The sequence below is a fragment of the Simochromis diagramma genome, unplaced genomic scaffold (assembly GCF_900408965.1).
Source record: "Simochromis diagramma unplaced genomic scaffold, fSimDia1.1 OVJJ01000304.1, whole genome shotgun sequence".
Lineage (NCBI taxonomy): Eukaryota > Metazoa > Chordata > Actinopteri > Cichliformes > Cichlidae > Simochromis > Simochromis diagramma.
In genome coordinates, this window is record NW_024387030.1 from 6,139,961 (window position 1) to 6,158,583 (window position 18,623).

The 18,623-nt window shown below is 40.5% G+C and overlaps 1 protein-coding gene across 1 annotated transcript in view; it reads left to right on the forward strand.

Annotated features, from left to right (window-relative positions):
* The window catches only part of LOC120740023 (glutamate receptor ionotropic, NMDA 3B-like), an 89,299-nt gene that overhangs the window by 46,005 nt on the left and 24,671 nt on the right, over window positions 1–18,623 (forward strand). The window contains exons 2-7 of the mRNA XM_040042091.1: window positions 2,094–2,794; window positions 8,850–9,346; window positions 10,422–10,693; window positions 11,315–11,551; window positions 16,129–16,275; window positions 17,549–17,694. Of these exons, the coding sequence (XP_039898025.1) occupies window positions 2,094–2,794; window positions 8,850–9,346; window positions 10,422–10,693; window positions 11,315–11,551; window positions 16,129–16,275; window positions 17,549–17,694 (2,000 nt within the window). The remainder of the gene's footprint in view (window positions 1–2,093; window positions 2,795–8,849; window positions 9,347–10,421; window positions 10,694–11,314; window positions 11,552–16,128; window positions 16,276–17,548; window positions 17,695–18,623) is intronic.

Consider the following 18,623-nt stretch of genomic DNA (forward strand, 5'->3'; position numbering starts at 1 on the left):
CTCACTGGGTCCACTTGTGTGGATCACACATTCGACTTCCTACAAAACATTTTCAGAAGTCTTCCCTCTCAAGCCAAAACAGCAGAGTGCTTCCTTATCTTATGGGCTGGAACTCACGTCCTCTCGAAATGGCTCATATCGCCTTATCTCTCCAGAATCACATCACGGCCCCCATGTCTGCCTCTTCCGAGTTCTCTAATTTGCTTTCTCTTCTAACACCAGCAACTACAAACACAACTTCTTTAACGCCTTGCTGAGCTTTTGCTATTATTCTCACGTCCTCACCCTTGAAGTAGTTCTGCTGTCGTGCTCCCTGTAAATTGATCGTGAGCGCAGGCTAAATGCCTTAAATGTAATTGAAATTGTAAAATAATCTCTTTAAAAGTCAAACAAGCTATCTATGATTGTGCTAGGAAAAAAAATAAAATAATGCTGGTACAAAACAGCTGACGCAGCAGTGAGATATCCCGGAGATGAACATTATCGCAATTAATCTGACAGTGATAAATGCAGCAACAATTCGTCTCTCGTTTTCTAACAAGCTATGTAGACAAGGAACATAATTTACAGCTTTTTCTCCATTATGCAGACTCAGTCTGTTCCGATTTTTGTAGCCTCTGACAATTTTTTCAGGACAGGAATCATAACATAACCATACATTTAGTCGAATATTAATATTTAAGCGCTAGCTTAGATAGATCGTACTCAGAGGAATTTAGGATGAGAGCAGATATAGATTTACATACTAATTCCTCCAGCTGCCTTGAGGCTCTCTGTTGATCTTCTATCGTCACATTTTCTGCAGATGCATAATATTAGTTTTATTCCTATCAGAAATACACTGAATAAAACTTGCACCTGTAGGAACTACCTTCCCATCTCTATTAGTCTCTGTCATCCATTACCATCTCGCCAACAACCCCCACTTACCAGATACCCCCACATTTCTAGCTCCCCTGAGGAGTTCAAACGAGAAGACCTATCTTCAGTTGTCCCCTTGCACACACCTGGGCTTTTCCTGGAAGACAAACATACGGCATTAATTCATCCATGTCTCTCCAGACTTCAAATATTTTTTCTCTGACTCTCTTAAGAGACTCAAGGACTTTCAGCAGAGGGTCGCTCTGTTTACTCTGTACTCCTGGGTGGGATATTTCCACTTGAATAAATGTGTCTCAGTGTGGGTTACATCTGTGTTCAGATAGCTTATCTTCAGATATACAGGCATGTGTGTGCTTTCCACAAGTGTTTCTGGACATAAGCTCATAGATTAATATTATACAGATTCAATTAGGTAACTTCTGTGTGTGTTTTATTTTATAGTGCACAGACGTCTTTCTGGATATATGTTACAAAGATCCTGAAAATGTGTATGCATTTGTGCCAGAGGATGTTCTTCTATTCATTTGGGTGGAGCCATTCAAAGCAAACTTCAGGTCATGTTAAGCTAAACTTTGAGCTCTTTATATAAAAGCAGCCTCCCCCCTCAACCTTGCCTGGAGCACTGATAGGATGAAAAATGGATAGAAACCCCAAAGGAAGGAAGGGGAAGGTCCATCTGTGAGCTGCATTCAAGGACAACAGTGTTATCCAGTTTGGAACAGTATGAAACAAGCTAGTGTTTTCAGTGGGGTTTGGAAATGTGGGCTTCTGGATGAACTGTGGATGCTACTGTTGTCTTGCCAAGCCAACTGTGATGTTGCAGATTAGATACGAATCATTGACTCCTTGTTTGTATCAGTGCGACTCTTCTCATTCAGAGTGAGAGATAATGAACAAATGTGACTGATTGTTTCTGATCTGTGTTGCTGTAAATTACTGCCGCATCAGGAATTGTTTTGCAGAACTCTGGTGCATACAAAAGCTACGTTTAATGTGATTTCATGTTATTCAGCCCTGAGTTGTTTAGTTTTGGTGATACCTATTAATCTCTGGTCTGATCTTGCTTTTTATTTCCTCTCTTATCTTCTTTCTCTTTTTGTTATTTGTTCTGTTTTTATATTTTTGTATTTTTTCTCCTAACTCTTTCACTGATCTACTTTTTTCTTTTGGTTCTTTCAACTCTTCTTATTTACTCCTATCCTCTGTCACAGAACCGATTTCACCTGCAGATGTCAGCCCGTGTGCCTCCATCAACCCTGGGAAGTTTGCTCCTTGCAGTTTTGCAGGGGGGAGATGGTGGGGATAGGGATAGAGGAAGTCGGGGGGACAGCTGGGGAGGAGCAGCTGTAATCTGCCCAGGCTGGGACGAAGGCGGTGATGGCTTACTGACCCACCTTCAGAAGTACAGTGGTTCAACCTGGCATTTGTGGGACATAATCAACCTGACTCGCATCACAGGGAGCAGAGATAGAAGAGGGGGGAGCAGTGAGGAGAGAAGGGAGGAGCAGATGGAAGAAGAGGCTTTGAAGATCATCTCCACCCGTTTCCTGCGCTCCCCCTCACCTGTTTCATCTGTTCTCCTCCTGGGATCCGACCCCGAGTGTCTATCCTCCGTCCTTCGGGCTGCTCAGCGCCTCGCACCATCACTACCAGCACTGCAGTGGATCATGGGATATCCCTTGTCTCCAGATTCGCTGCACACTTTAGGAGGTCCTCTTGGACTGTTAGCCTATGGGGAGGTCGGCCGCAAGCCAATAAGCTTCTATATACGGGATGCTTTGCAGCTGATTGGCCGGGCGGTCACTGCAGCAACCATGGTGAGGCCAGATTTGGCACTCACTCAGAACATGGTAAATTGCTATGACAAACCAAACCGACATGAACAGCCCTCTTCTGGACAATATCTAGCCAGGTAAGAATGTACAGGATACACCAACTAATTAAAGGGTTACTTCACAGAAAAATGGCTAAAATAATGTCTTTGTTCACCTCTAATAATATTTAGCTATATAGGGTTTTTTGTAACAAATTACTCTATTTGGCAGCTTTGATCTGACTAGTGAGTACACACGACAGAGACAGCAAGTATATATTTTTTTGGTATACAGACTGACAGTGCAGGAACTGGTAATTCTTATTAGTCCTATGCAGTGTAGTTTGTTGCTATAGGCACCCTTACAGATCGGGGGGTCGGGGGTATGGGTTGATTTGATGATGCTGATGCTGGCTATAAGCTTTCACTTTTACTTTAATCTCAATTTGGTTGTTTAGCAAAGTCTAGAATTAGTGCCTAGTGTTACTTGATCATCATTAAACCCCACTCTCTGTCAATGTTGATGCACTGAGATCAACTCCAGAGTTTTATGGTTTAGTTTAGAGATGATAGTAATACCTCCTCTAAAAATAAAATGTATTGTTTCAAATGGCATAAGACTAGCTTTATACTCTCTACACTCTATACTTCCCTGCAGCTACAGGTTCACCTAAAATGACTCCTGGGTTTCTGAATTTTGCACATAGTTTTACTATTTAAATAACCGAATGATTCATAGAAGACAGTGAAAAACTGCATTTAAAATTCGCTGGTCACATCACTAAATACATGCTAGGTCGTTAGCTTTCTGAGTGACATTTTGACATTTTTGTGAGGAGTTGCTGGCTCCACTTGTGGTACTGTATGCTCTGGTTGCTGCCCTTGTCTGTCCTTTGCACCATGGGGGTGGTAATTTCTGAATAGCACTGTCATACTGGAGGTGGGGAGGAGGTCTTTATGGCATACAGATTGGCAGACTGACACCAGAGGGGTTTTGTGTGTTTCTGTTTGCTGTTGCTCCAACTCCTGCAGCTTTCAAAAAAAGGCTTCTGACAGCTTTCACGGGTCTGACAAGGTGTGGTCTACGATGATAACCACTGACACATGGGGGAAAAAAACTGATTGAAATACACATTAAACCTTAAACATTTTCATTTGAAGCAGAAAAACGTAAATCCTCGCATTTGGACATGGAGTGCAAAAACCTATCACACTCGCATACTCTAGAAATCCTCTTGAGCAATATGTGGCTGATAGTGCATGATGCACTGAAGCCTGCTGCAATAAACTCACTGCAAAGTTAAATATTTTTTCTCTAACAGTTGACATGGATATACTTCAAAGGGTACAATGGATAAAACAGCATGCATCCAAGTCATGTGATACTGGTGAGGGAAGGATTTGTGGTAGGAGCTGGGTCCACAGCAAATATTGAGCCCACGTGGTGCCTGCCAGCTGAGAGTGATCATAGACAACAGCCACATAATCACAAGCTGGATTCTCACAGCACTCTGTCCGCAAAGCAGTTTAGTTTAGCACTGGGATCTCAGAACCATGGGGCATGGAGGGCCACAGGCTTTTGTGGAAGTTGTGTTATTGAACATCCATTATTAGAGTTTGAAACAAGTTAATTAGGTTCAGAGTTGCGCCGCCACGATAGATTTTTCACTTCATGGTTATTGTGGCCAAAACAACTCACAATAATGATAATAGGGCAAACATTTTGATAAATTACTTGCCTAAATCACTACAAACAAATGCCGCTGATGAAAGCAGGGGCCAGTATGTATACAAAGTTTGAATTTAAGAGCACCAAACTGTAGCGACTCGATCAAGCCAAAAACCATGCAGATGTTAGTGCGGTTTAACAGACTAGCTTTAAATGACTCAGGCGATGTGTGACAGAGAAGCTGCAGAGACAGAAAACATGCAACAGTGGTAGTCACTTTACTTTAGTCAGGCATGAAATGCGCTGATAAGCTGAGGCTGTAGTGTAGTCCTACTTAGTGCAAGGCTGTTACTGAAATAGAAGAGACTGAAGAGGTAAACTGGAAAGAGAGTTTATAACCCTAACCGGCTTTTGATGGACCGTTTATGATATTATCATATCTATATTTTTAATATGTTGTAAAGTATTATGCAAAATTCCTTAGCCGCCTCTCATTTCTTGATATTTTGTTTCCAAGGAGCCAGACTTTAACTCATTAGTTTTTGTTAACACTTAACACATTTCTTGATATTTTGTTTCCAAGGAGCCAGACTTTAACTCATTAGTTTTTGTTAAGTGCAAAAGTTCTGAATGGCTGCTGAATGTTTTCAAGGTTTTTCACTCATTTTCACTCTTGAATCACTTATCGCTGGCCTATCAATTATTCATTCAGTTGAAGTTACAAAAAACTGGCAAAAATAGTACGGATTGACAGGTGTAAAATTACATTTTCACCATCAAGGTGATTTCCAAAGAGCTATTAGCTGGAAACTTGGCATATCCCTGCATAGTGGGCCCTTAAAAAAATTAGAATAAAATGGACAAATGGAGGATAAAAGAAGAAGTGGCAGGACTAAAAATATCCTTAAAATAGGAAGACATACAGCAAAGACCTGGCACGGGACCAGAGAGATGCATCTAGCCCTTCACATGATTCATCTACTGTTTATCAGAAACCTCATTAGAAATTGTCTGACTGGCTTTCAAGCAGCAATTTGTAAGGAATGAAAACGGGAAGAAAAGGCTGAGGTATGACAAATTATACAAGAACTGGACTGAAACGGTTCTTTAAGGAGTGATGAATATAAATGTGAAACTTTGGTTCAAATAATCATCAACATATACGTAAGAAGTCAGGAGAGTAGTGCAACTCTGAGTGTCTACGGCCATCTGTATAACACTCTGTCATGATTTGGGCCAGTGTTTTAGCCAGTGGTACAGGTTTTTTTTGGGCGGGTGGGGTTGATGAAATGAAATTGATGAATGCAAAAAAGTACAGTCAGATTTTGATCTATGTAATACCATCTGGAAAGAATCTGATTGGTAACCGCTTCATCTTTCGGGATGGCTATAATCCCAAACACACTGCCAATGTAGTAAAAGGATACCAGCATATAAAAACACACAGCAGAATGCTGTAAGGGACAGACAGGCCTCCCAGGGGACTACAACATTATTTTCATCTTAATATCACACCAAACAATCACATCATGACTAGTAATGGCTATTTAGTAAATCTTTGATTTTCTATAAGTTGTGTTTTATATGTTATTGGTTTATTGGCTGAATTATGTTGTATTGTTTTTCTCCTCTTTTACGACTGTATGAATTTTAACACCATGGTTGTTAATCTTAAATTTGTATCAAGTCAAAATTTTACTTTGCGTAACACTTTAGTTTTTCCCCATGTGCCAAATGAATATCATTTCAAGCAACTCTTTATTACACTATATTTTAGAGACAATTAATGAAGCATTGTGCATGCTAAACTAAGACTGCATCCAAGGTATATATTTTATCAGTTCAACTTAAGCCTATTTCTATGAAGATATAAGTTTTGCTTTGTTTTTTTATTTAAAGAAGAAAAGAAAATAAGACATTTTTAAATGACTCAAACTTCATCAGGACTCTAGGGAAAAATGCAATCTTTTCGTGGGCAACCAATTGGCACATGGTCTAGCCTATCAGATTAAACTATTTACAATAGAGTTCTCCACAAAATAGTCTCAGTGACCTTTGTTCATGGCCAGTGAAAGACTGATAAAAGGGGTTGTTCTATTGCACTATTCAAACTCATGCACTTGTTCTCCAGTGTACTCCCTGATTCTTATCCCTCGCCTCCAACAGCCAGACACGGCAGTTCTCCGGAGAGCCTTAACAAAGCTGGAGGAAGTGAGAGACTTCCACATGGAAAAGGCAATTAACAGCTCAATGCCCTGGGGACAGAGTGAGGAAAGCAGGGAGGGAGGGAGGATGTCTTGAGATATTAGCAAGTAAAGAAGGTATGAGAGGATGAGAGGTTACAAAAATAAAAGTTACAAAATTACTCTTTCAAAGCAATGAAGATAAAAATATGAGAAACTAGCCACTTTTGATGTTGCTCTTCAGAATGTCCAGAAGCACAGAATCCCTGGGTGCTTATTCCCAAAAATACATTAGAGAGAAGGGAGAATGTGGTCAAAGACAAACAGATAGATAAAAGAGAGGAAGTAGGATACAGCTAAAGAAAAATAGAAGTAAAAACAAAGGAAAGGAAGGACACACTTGTGTGGAATAGGATGTGAGGGAGGAGAAAAAGGAGGAAAAAAGATAGCGGGTTGTTGTTATCAGAGTGAAATCTGCCAGTCAGTGCCATCTCACTCGACACAAGCTGCCACGCTGATTCCATCTCCCCCGAAGAGATTAAAACCAATGAAACAAGCAGGCCTTGTATCATTCCCGACAGACAGGCAGAAAAAGACGAAGGGAGTAAACTTTCCTCCAAACTGAAGGAGGTGGACTGACGAGAGATTGAGACGCATGCTTGGGACAGTCTTATAGAGTCATCATTTACCGACCACGCCACTGACATTTACTCTGAGTGCGTAAACCTGGGCCAGGTGTTAGGGAAGGAAGCCATCCCTCTCTGACATAGCTGGGTGACTTATCAACCTGCTGTGAAATCCAGAGTCATCCTTTAAATACAGCCTCTGGCCTGATGCTACAAAAACAATCCGCAGGACCCATAACTAAAAGGTGGTGCAGCTTTAAAGTGTGCAGTACATTTTTTTTACACCACTGCTCTTATCCCTATATTATGTCACACTCCTATCTCACCTCTTATCTCTGGGCATGAATCCAAACGTGTCACAAACAGTGGGAGAGGACCCTTTGAGACCTTGCACTTTTCTCCTTGGATAAAAGATGTAAAGCTTACAGTGTGGCTATTTTTTTTCTTTCTTTGGCCAGCTTAGACTAAGAGTCTGGAGTTGGTTGGCTTGATGAATCTGCTGTCTATTAGATATGATGATTCAGCCGTGCTATTACCATGAGTGATTTCAGCTCAAGGCAAGGCTAGCACTTTCGCTTTATGGCCACAGAGACAGAAGGGAGCTGCCGATGAGGAAACATAAGTTAATGTGAAAGGGAACGGGGATGGCTTCCAATCAGAAGCATTTTTAATCAAGTTCTTTACAATTATGTTGATGTTATAGTAAATCACAATGAGAGGATATAGGGCAAGGAACTAAAGCGGAATACATAAAACCTTACATATATTCACATTTTTATATCAGTCGCTGTGTGGGGCAGACAGGCTTTAGTAAAGGCTAAACTTGGAGGACAGGTTAATGACCCACAAGATAAATTTAGCCTTTTCATTATCCTTTGGATATTCCATATTTAATGAAGAATATTCTCAGCTGCCACAATCTAAGCTAATGCATGCATATAACCTAGTGATGAGAGTGAGAAAAGAAGAAAAGATGGGGGAGGGAACTAAGCGCAAGAGGATAAACCTGTTTTCTGTTCTATGAAAGGACTCCGGCTCAACCACCCGTTTCTATTATATGGAAGGAAAACTTGCCATTTCTAGCCTTGACCCAGACATCATCAACAGTCCCGGCACGGTTCAACACCCATACCGAAGTGGTCCCTGCATACTTTAACATTTAAACAACCACCCCTATGATTTACAATGACCTCATGACAATCCCTTATGATCAAACAGAGCTCGTATGGCTTGATGATGTCCACGTGATCGACTGCTAAGACATGTGCAAAAAAATCCCTGCGTGGTTCAAGAGGCCAGGAGAGATTTATGTGCGAATGGGGATTGCTCCTCCTAATGTGTGGAGACGAGTGAGCCGAATAGCAATGACTGTCTGTATGGACTGGCAGATAGGAGGAGAAGACCCTCACTGCACTGCATTAACTTTTAATTATGACTCTCTAGAAGATGCAATTACCCATTAGAGACCAGACTTGCTTAAGCTCTGCAACCACACTGTAACTTTTTTCTTGCATTAGCCCCATTTTCCTTTTTTCATAAGCCTTTTTTCATAGACTGTGTTTAGTGTCATCTGTATAATATTGCAGGCTGTACTTTTTTAAGGTGGATGTCAAGTTTATTTTCTATATTTTGTTGGCTTCCACTTATTATTTGTTCTTTGTCCTCTGTCCCTCGAGGTTTCTCTCCAACACTTCCTTCACCGGGGCCACAGGCCTGATCCAGGTCGATGCTGGTGTTTCTCGGATTCTGTCCTCCCAACTGTTTCATGTATGGAGTCTGAAGAGAGGTGCTCTGGGGCAGCCTGCTTGGGTTACTGTAGGCCAGTGGACCCGAGGTCGACTGGAGTTGGAAGGTGGCATTCTGGGACTGGTGGGAGGGTTCATGACCAGCCAGGGACAAGGTCTTGGAGCCGGAGTGAGGGGAGGGGATGGCCAGGGTGACGGCAACTTTGGAGGTCGCTGGAGGCCGGGACTTTCGGTTGAAGGGCACCGCCTCAGGGTTGTGACCCTGGTGGAACACCCATTTGTCTTCACACGGGAGGTGGACGAGGATGGATTGTGTCCAGCTGGACAGCTTTGTCTGGACCCCAAAACTAACCAGTCTAGTATAATACATGGCCTTTTTAACCAGCTTCACAACTCAAATACTACAACGGTAGACTGGGATGGCACAGGTGAGTGTTATTTTGCCATTTGTCCATAGAATACTGTCATTATAGAACCATTATACTGTAGAAGTGTAATACTTGTCAGAAACATTTTAACTTGTACTGTGAGCATCTATGACTTCTAATTTATGGCCTCTCCAAGCTTTGCTTACATAAACCCTCAGATCTTTTCCTTTCAGTTTCAGTGTTGCTGTATTTGGCTGGCCATGTCTCTAGAGCACATATGGAAATTTGAGGTAGAATCAATAAGGGATTGCACCAGGTCAGTTTAGTTGAAAATATAACAGGGTCAGGGTCAAGGGCTACACTCACCAGCTACATCTTTCATGAATGAAGAGCATATAGGAATTCAATCAATAAGAGATCAAGAGTATCTTGTCAAAGATGTACTACTACGATCTTTCCTTCACACATGAGATTATCTGCAGCTATACATCCAGTCCACAGCATAGTAATAACAGTCAACCTGACTTTCTTTAACTTTAATCAGCCGATTGCATATGGAAGCTATAGGAAAATGTAAATTTTTTTCACGATGATGCAGGTACTAAATGTTGACGTGTACTGTGAATTTATTCGGTTGCCATTGATAGGATTAATCGTTTCAATGCAGAGGGGTATTTACACCTTTACATAACATAACTTACAAAATATTGAAAATAAAATTCATGATGGTTCATTTGTAAAAGAGGTCCAGAAGCCAAGCAAGAGCAACGGGGACGCTGCTGATGTTGATTAAGCGATATTGCAAGGAAAATGTTTGCCAGGGCAGTTAAAATGGCAAACATGGCAAGAACTTAAAAATTCATATTGAGCAGCTCCATTACATCTTGCCAGCTCTACTTTTCTTTAATGAGTTTGAGGGTTGTTAATTTTTTTTTATCCAAGTACTTAATGTGAATAAATGTAGTCCATGCCAGGTCATAAAAAATGCTAAAGCTGAAGTGTAATGTAAGAATCTATCAACATTTTCCTTCAGCCATGGTTGTTTGTAGGCAATTCCCATATGTGCAACCACATCCAAATCATGCATATGAATGTCCGGATGGATATCACACCATCATCATTTCTTTCCTCTCAGAACTACCAGAGGACCTGAGAAAGTGCTGCTATGGGTACTGCATTGACTTGTTGGAAAAGCTGGCAGAAGATATGGGCTTCACATTCGACTTATATATTGTGGGAGATGGAAAGTATGGGGCGCTCAGTGGGACAGGACGCTGGACGGGACTGGTAGGAGATCTGCTGAGCGGAACCGCCGATATGGCCGTCACCTCTTTCTCTATTAACTCTGCCAGGAGCAGAGTCATAGATTTCACCTCACCCTTCTACTCCACCAGCCTGGGCATTCTGGTACAACTGCTTGAAGTCATCATTAATTGTTGGAGGTTTAAACTTGATTTTTTACGACTGTAGAATTCATGGCATGTCCTAAAAATGTGCTCTGTTTTAAGTTAAAGCACTGCAGTCCTCAGTGTTACTTTGACTTTTTATGCCTCTGCCGGTATGATTTAATCATTTGGCCTGCAGCTACTTATTGTTCACCCTAAGCCCCCTCACCTTGGTATTGTAGTAAGGAGCGGGAGATCATTAGTTGAGAGTGTATGTTAATTACTGAACTTCAAAATTGGATGCAGTTTAAGAGTGTGTAATGAGTCTAAGAGGCATTTGAGAGACAGAGTCCTCAAACATGCTGTAGCTATTCTTTGATTGGTTAGCATTTCCCTCTATAGCTGACGATCTGCAAAGCATGATATGATCTGACAATACGGCTCCATTTGAAAATGAGATATTCATCATTTTAAAAAGTGATTTCTTCTCCTGGCTGAATAATAAATAGCACGGAATAAAAACAATGTGTGCATTTCTTTTTAAACTAATTTGCCGAGGAGTCATTAACAGAAGTTTATACAAACAATGCATGGCAATCAACAGTCTCAAGTCAGCTTCTTGTGTTTGCATTTGATCCAACAGGTCCGTAGCCGGGACACTGCAGCTCCCATTGGAGCCTTCATGTGGCCCCTCCACTGGTCCATGTGGGTGGGTATTTTTGTCACGCTGCATCTCACAGCGCTCTTCCTCACCTTGTATGAGTGGAACAGCCCCTTTGGCATGACACCCCATGGCCGGAACAGACTACGTGTATTCTCCTACTCCTCTGCTCTTAATCTCTGCTACGCCATACTGTTTGGACGCACTGTCGCCACCAAGGTAACAAAGCTCTTCTCTCTGTGATTAATTGGCATCATGTGGGGCGGGGCGAGGAAAAGTCATTGCAAAGAAGAGGGGGAGGGGATGCTTTATGGGATGCTTATTGCCAATGGCAAAGGAAAGTTGAAAGAGGGTGCTAGAGAGAAAAATGATGGAGATGGCTAGGGAGAAGAAAAGATTGATAGGGGATAGGTTAAGAAGGTAGGCAGTGATGAAGTAGAAAGGTACAGGGAGGATAATGCGCATACAGGGACAGAAAGGTGAAAGGGTAAGTGAGTGACAGAGAGTGAAGGAGTTATGGTGAGGATGATGGGGTTCGATGAAGGTGGTGAAAATGGGAGCAAGTTGAGGTTAGCTCCCCAACGCAGTCAGACCCAAAGTTAAAAACAAGAAGGCACGGAGAAGAGGGCCAGTGAGGGGGATAGGAAGGTGAGAAAGCGAATCAGGAAATAGGTTTCAAAAAGACGGTATTAGGAAGGCTGACAGAGGGATGGTGAGATGGGGTTGAAAGGGTAAGTGGGTAAGCAGGGATGAGAAAAGCAACAGATTGACAGTGACGTGGAGGTGGGCAGAAAGGGGATGATGTAAAGGAGGGGGGGCATGCGAGCGGGCAAAGTTGAAACACGGTGACATAGGTTAATATCAGGGAGAAACAGAATTGCGAAAGATAAATGGAAGTCAAATCCTCAGACTGAGGCAAATTTATCTAATAACTTGAAAGCAACTTGAAAAACAATGTCTGTTACTTCAGAGATTTAAAAAGAAAAAGGACAACTTATTTTCATGACATTTGTTTGGTATGAAAATGTAAATTACAAATATTAAATGTACCTTTGGCGTAACAGCATTTTTCAAAAACTTGTCAGATTTAACAGATCGTGTGACACCCACAGTCACACTGGTGCACAAACACAATCTCAATGTATTTGCCAGTGAATAACGACTCTGTCTTCTGCAGTCTTTGTTTTATATAGCCTCACATTGTTCCAGAATCAATCATTAAGATAACTTGCTTGCTTTTCAAGTTTCCGCGCAGTAACATCTTTTCCTTAAATTATTCCTGTCCTTATAGTGAGATTGCCGCTCATAATATTTAAATAAATACAAAACCACATTTTACCCTTAAAGCAAGCTGAGAAAACAATTTAAGTGGAAGAACGGTCGAGTGATTAGTAAGACCTTCCCATTATTGAAAGGTCACAGGTTTGATCATCGCATTGGCGATGTGTCAATTAACAGGTTGTGTTCATTAGCAGCCCTGTGACCTGTTAAAATGTCCTTGAGCAACTCTCTGAACCTCTGTGTGCTGGGTCACAGCCAAGTCGTCAGGTTTACTCAGGCTATGGGAAAGAAAGGGGGAAATAAATTGATTGCTAAACCTTTACTGCTGGGTTGAGTTTTACAACTTGACTTTAATGATCAGGAGAATGTCAAGACAAGGAAACCAACTGAAATTTTTTGTCTGTTTTTTTGTCTTTCTGCAATACAAATGCTTAAGGAATATATTTAGGTTTTCCTCTTCTAACATAAGCTGTTATCCTCAACATACCTGACTACTACAGATAGCAATAACTGAGCATCACTTCCACAGGCCAAGCACAAGAACCATTAATCTGTGTGGTTGTGTTTCACAACAAGGATATCACTATATTGTACTATATGAAGCTGCCATTGCTATCAGGGTTTAGAGTAACATTAGGTCCTCTGTTTTGCTCTTCATTTCCTTTGATTTTACACTCAGGCAACCCCAGGTAAAAATAACCGAGATAGCAATGTTCTTGTCAACATATCTAACCTTAAAAGCCATTTGAGATTGGAAACAAGTGTGTTAGATGATGAACTGTTGCTTTTAGAATGAATTAGCAGTCGCTTTTAAGTGATACTAGACCTTTAAATTGAACAGGGGTTTATTTTATCTGTGCATTATTAACTTGCAGGATTGTAAAGTTTTGCCTAGGAAATACAGCTTTAGCCTTATTATTTAGGCTAATAATAAAATCACAAGTTGTCCATAGTATCATTTTTGTATCCATCAAGTTCACTTTCAGTTACAGCTCCTTTAAATGATTCATGTTTTAAAACCAGTCAGCTTGAAACATCACAGAAGTCAGCCATCCTGCGGGGCCAATGTTAGCGTAATTAGCTTTCTAGCCAGTACTGCTAAAATGTCAGTGAAAGCTGCATTTTTAGCAGTTAGAAGAATGCTTTTGTCCAAGTTCACACAATATATGTTATTTCTTAGTTATTTTTTTACACCCTGTGTTACATTCCCAATCTGTCAGCAATGGCTGTAAAAGGCTGCTAGCTTAGCCTCATGGGGGCAACAGAAAATCTTAAAAGGTGTTCAGTTTACAAATGCAGTTGCATTTTAAAAAGCTCAACATTCACAACCAAAGTGGATTGCTAGCAAGCAAACTCACAATATTGGAACAGAGATCTGACAGGCCATGTAAGTATGTGTAGTTCCTCACCTCTACTTTTTGATGAAGGGCATTCTCCTATCTTTCACTTTTCTCAGCAACTCTGTCAATGAAATCAAAAGGTTTCATTGAACTTGTTGCCAAGTTGCCAAGTCTCTCCTGTCCACAGGTGTTTCTAGGTAGACTTTAATCCTTTTCAGGCAGGGAGAAGACCTCTCTGCAGATGTGCTTGTAATAGGAATGGTGAGCATCAGCCTCAGCAGCTTGCACACTTCAGTTATAGCAGCGGTCAGTTCATTTCTTATGAACGTCTCCAGCAGCTCATCCGGCAGCTTGTAAAAGTGGGCATACACACGAATGACCTGGTTTAAAAAACCTCAGGCATGAAAATGAAATCAAAGTCATTCCACTTTTATTTCAGGGCAAGATCCCATCCAGGCCTAATGATAACACATGGTGTTAAAAGCAATATTCTTTATTATCTCAAACCTCATGTACGGCTTGCACAGCCAGGTTTCTTATGTTCCACCATCTTCTCGGGTATTATTGTCCGCCTCAGTGAATAGCACTGTCTTTTTATCTGAATAGCTGAAAAAGTTGTGAAAGCTGTAACGACAGGCAAAAAGAGATTTTAATTTCTTAAAACTGTTTGTTCCCTGAGGCAGGGCTAAGTTAAACTTGTGCACATGACAGTGAATAAACAATGCATACTGGCATTTCAAATGTCTCGCTCCATCATATGCTTGACAAATGAGATTTATTTCAGGATGGTACTTTGTAATTGTCTCGATCACAACAGTCACTCTTTATCAAAGAGACCAGTCATGCACATTTGTGGACTATGACAATCAATTTGCACCTGTACATGTGCAGTATCTCTCTGGTGTCATGTTGTTTGACTACCATGAAAAGTGCAAAGAATGAAAATCCAGCTCTGTTGTGTCAGGGGAAGAAAAGAATAACAGAACTTAAAAAAAATATAATCCCTGAAGCTCTTGTGACAGCTCTGTTTACTTTCGCTCAGTCAGAGCTAAACTTAGCAAAGAACACAAATGAAGCATATACAGTAGATGAGTTAAAAACTAGTTGTGAACCCCTTACTGCACTAACAGTAGCTACTAGTAGTGTTAGTTTGAGTAGCATAATTTACTGAGCAATGCATTTATTCTGTGCTGCTCCATCCACATGTGCAGCAGTGGAAACAACAAGAAGAAAGAAAGGAGCGTACCACCATGCTGTTAAGACTTTTATCCTGAGCTGTGAAGTGAATTGAGAGTATCTAGACAACATGAGTTTTAACCAAGTTATTAAGCAGCTAATTACGTGTGGCTAAGGACTGATAAAACTTTGTCCTGACCGTTGGCTCCACACTGCAGGTTAATGGCAGTGGTTCCTTAGGTTTGTTAAACATGAAACTTTGACTCTCTGAATCCATGTTTTAAGATTGTCATTGCTACACTGCAATTCGAGGGCATAAAGGTAATGATAATGTTAAAAAAAATTATTTAAGATGCTCCTCAGTCAAAATTTCCACTTGTAACTCTGCCCTTATTATTAGTGCGACAGGCTTATAGAACAAAAAGCTCACAACAAATAGAACGACAACAATTTATGCTTGTATTGTGCACGCCATTCTCTGTTTCTCCCTTTTGAATTCCCCAATTAATTGTGCAAAGAGTTCTGAAACACTTCAAAAACCTTTATAATGGGTTACAACCTTGTTTGTATAATTAATATCTCATTAATCCCAAGCCTTTACAACACTGGAAATTCATCTCTTTTCTTCTTTTAAGTGGATTTTAATTGGTGGAATAAATAAATGATCACAGTGTTCAGGTGGATTCATTCCCCGAAGCAGCCAATTTCACGGAGAGATATTTTTGACGTGTCACACTAACAGTCACATTTTGTTAAATTTTGTGTTTTGCATTTGATGTTCTTTTGCTCTGTTTTAATAAATGGGATTGCCTTTCCTTGGGGAGCAGAACTGGATGAAGAGGGTACATATCTGAAGCTGGGACACATTTGAAAGGACCTTTTTAAACACTTTTTCTTTTTTTTGCTTTTGTCCTTTCTCACATATATATTTTCAAACCTAGTTTCTGTCAAAGGTAAGCCAAACTCAAGTTTCACCTGTCATACGTCTCCACTCTACAGACCCCTAAATGCTGGACAGGACGCTTCTTGATGAACCTTTGGGCTATCTTTTGTTTACTGGTGCTGTCCAGCTATACGGCCAACCTTGCTGCAGTAATGGTGGGGGAGAAGACGTTTGAGCAGGTTTCAGGAATTCACGATGACAAGGTTAGACCACTTTCGAGGTCACAAACATGCCACTCCAGAAATGTTAGCGTGCTACACATATATTCACACACATAATAATCTTACACAAGGATGAACTAATGAGAAGACAGTGAAATATTTGTGAAGGCTTATTGCTTTCCATTTCCCTAAACTCTGTAGGGAGTTCAGGAGTACTGTGAATTTAATATGTGCCCCATCGTGATAGCTGCCCTCTCTTGGGCTAAAGATGATCAAAATGGAAGCTGGGAGTTTTGGAGAACCAAAATTGTTGTTGTTTTCAAACATCAATATGCATCGAAGAAAGCCTATCAAAGGAAACTCACTGAGGCAGGTTCCCAGCCCACAGTTAAAACGGTACATAAATCAAACAATAACTTTAAAAGCTTCCTGCCCAAACTATACCGCTAATGGCAAGGGTAAATTAAAACAGACAATTAAAGTTATGCAGAATTTATTGTATTCAGGCCTTGAATATGCACAATATCTATATAACAAACTATCCAACCAAGACTTAATTTTAATAAGGGAAAAATACATTCTTCCACTCCCACTGGAGACCCACTGCCGACAATAGGGCTGTGTTCCGCCCCAGCAAAATGTAGTAAAACCATTATTTAAATGGATGCAGTGGTGTGTTGTTTGTTGTGTTTTGTGCAAGAAACACACCCATGGCAGTTGATCCATTGTGTGCACTGCCTCCTTTAAAATTGCTGGGCTTTAATATAGATGTCACTGCTGACTGGGTAGCACTTCTCACATACTCACCAATATGAGAAAACATACCTTAAAGCCTGGTATATACACTGTTTCTCATCCTTCAAGGAAACTTGTTGTTCAGCCCTGAAATCAGAGCAAAATGTGGCGCCTGGTGGAGCAAGGGGCTTATTCAAGAGAGGAATCAAAGTAAATAAATACTTAAATCAAAACAGTAGTCAAGCAAATCAGCTCAAGTACATATTTTACTTATTTTAACATCTGAAAGATCCTGGGTTCAAGACCTGAAGGAGACAAAAACCCAGGCTCAGGATGTCCCACGCTATTTCTGGTCTCAAGCCTGGATAAATGGGAGGGTTGCGGAGTTGCATCAGCACGGACATCCGGTATAAAAATTGATATCAAATCAAATGCGGCGATCCATCTCCTGTAGCAACGCCTTGGGAATAAGGGAGCACCTTATCTAAACTCCTAAATAGGATGATATCACCTGAATTCATCACTTACATTACATATCCACCCTCTCTTATACCCATGCCTTCCTATTCCATCTCCACAGCTGCACCATCCATCCCTGGGCTTCCGTTTTGGTACAGTGAGGGAGAGCAGTGCTGAGGATTACATGAAGAAAAGTTTCCCGGAGATGCACGACTACATGAGACGCTTCAACCAACCCACCACTCCAGAAGGTGTACACATGTTAAAGTAAGAAACAATCAAATCCATGGACACTGTCTGAAATATTGAAAATAACCATTTTTACCCTTTTCCTTTCCTGCTAACCTAAAAAAAAAATCTAGTCACGTTCACATCTCGTATTTGTGGCTTTCTATATTCAGTGGACTTATTTTCTATGCACATTGTGCAAAACAGTTCTACTAATTGCACCAACAATTTGCATGTTACTCGTTCTCTCTCTTAAATATTTATTTTGAATTATTATGAAGAACAAGCTACAAGCTTAATGTAAGTTTTGCTTTGGGGATGATTTCTGCTTTCTTTACACCTGCAGTGCTGTTGTGTGCAACCCATTTATCAGCTTTTTCTTATTAAGAGAACACACTGTTTTGCAAGTGCATGTGAAGGAAATAGGAAGAAGTGCTCAGTGCTCTAGCCGCATGTATTTAAACCATGCATAATCATGAGCTTTTCCTTATCTAGACACACTTCAGCATAAGGTGTAACCGAGGTAAAAACACATAAATTATATTTCATTAGTCCTTGTAGTTTATAAAGAAAGAAATAATTAGACTTTTTTTTTAATGAGGGATGAATAAGGGTCAGGGGCAGGCTGATGTAAGGAGTGCTGAGAAAAAATTATTCACTCTGATGTCGAATGGGGACAGAAAGCAGATGAAAGCAAGCACAGAAGACAAGTTTATTTTTGTATCGCATTTAATTTACAAAGGAAATTGAAAATGCTTTACATAAATCATTGAAAATGAAAAGAAAGAGCTACAACAAATTGCACTTAAAAAACAAATTTAAGTGATGAGGAAAATAAAAATGAATGGAAAACCGTAAAAAAAAAGTCAGTGTGACAGAAAGTAGTTCTGTTCATAAGGTTCATGCAAAGGATGTGGATGAAATAAATGAACCTCATTACAGAAGTTATAAAGATGATCTGAAGGCTG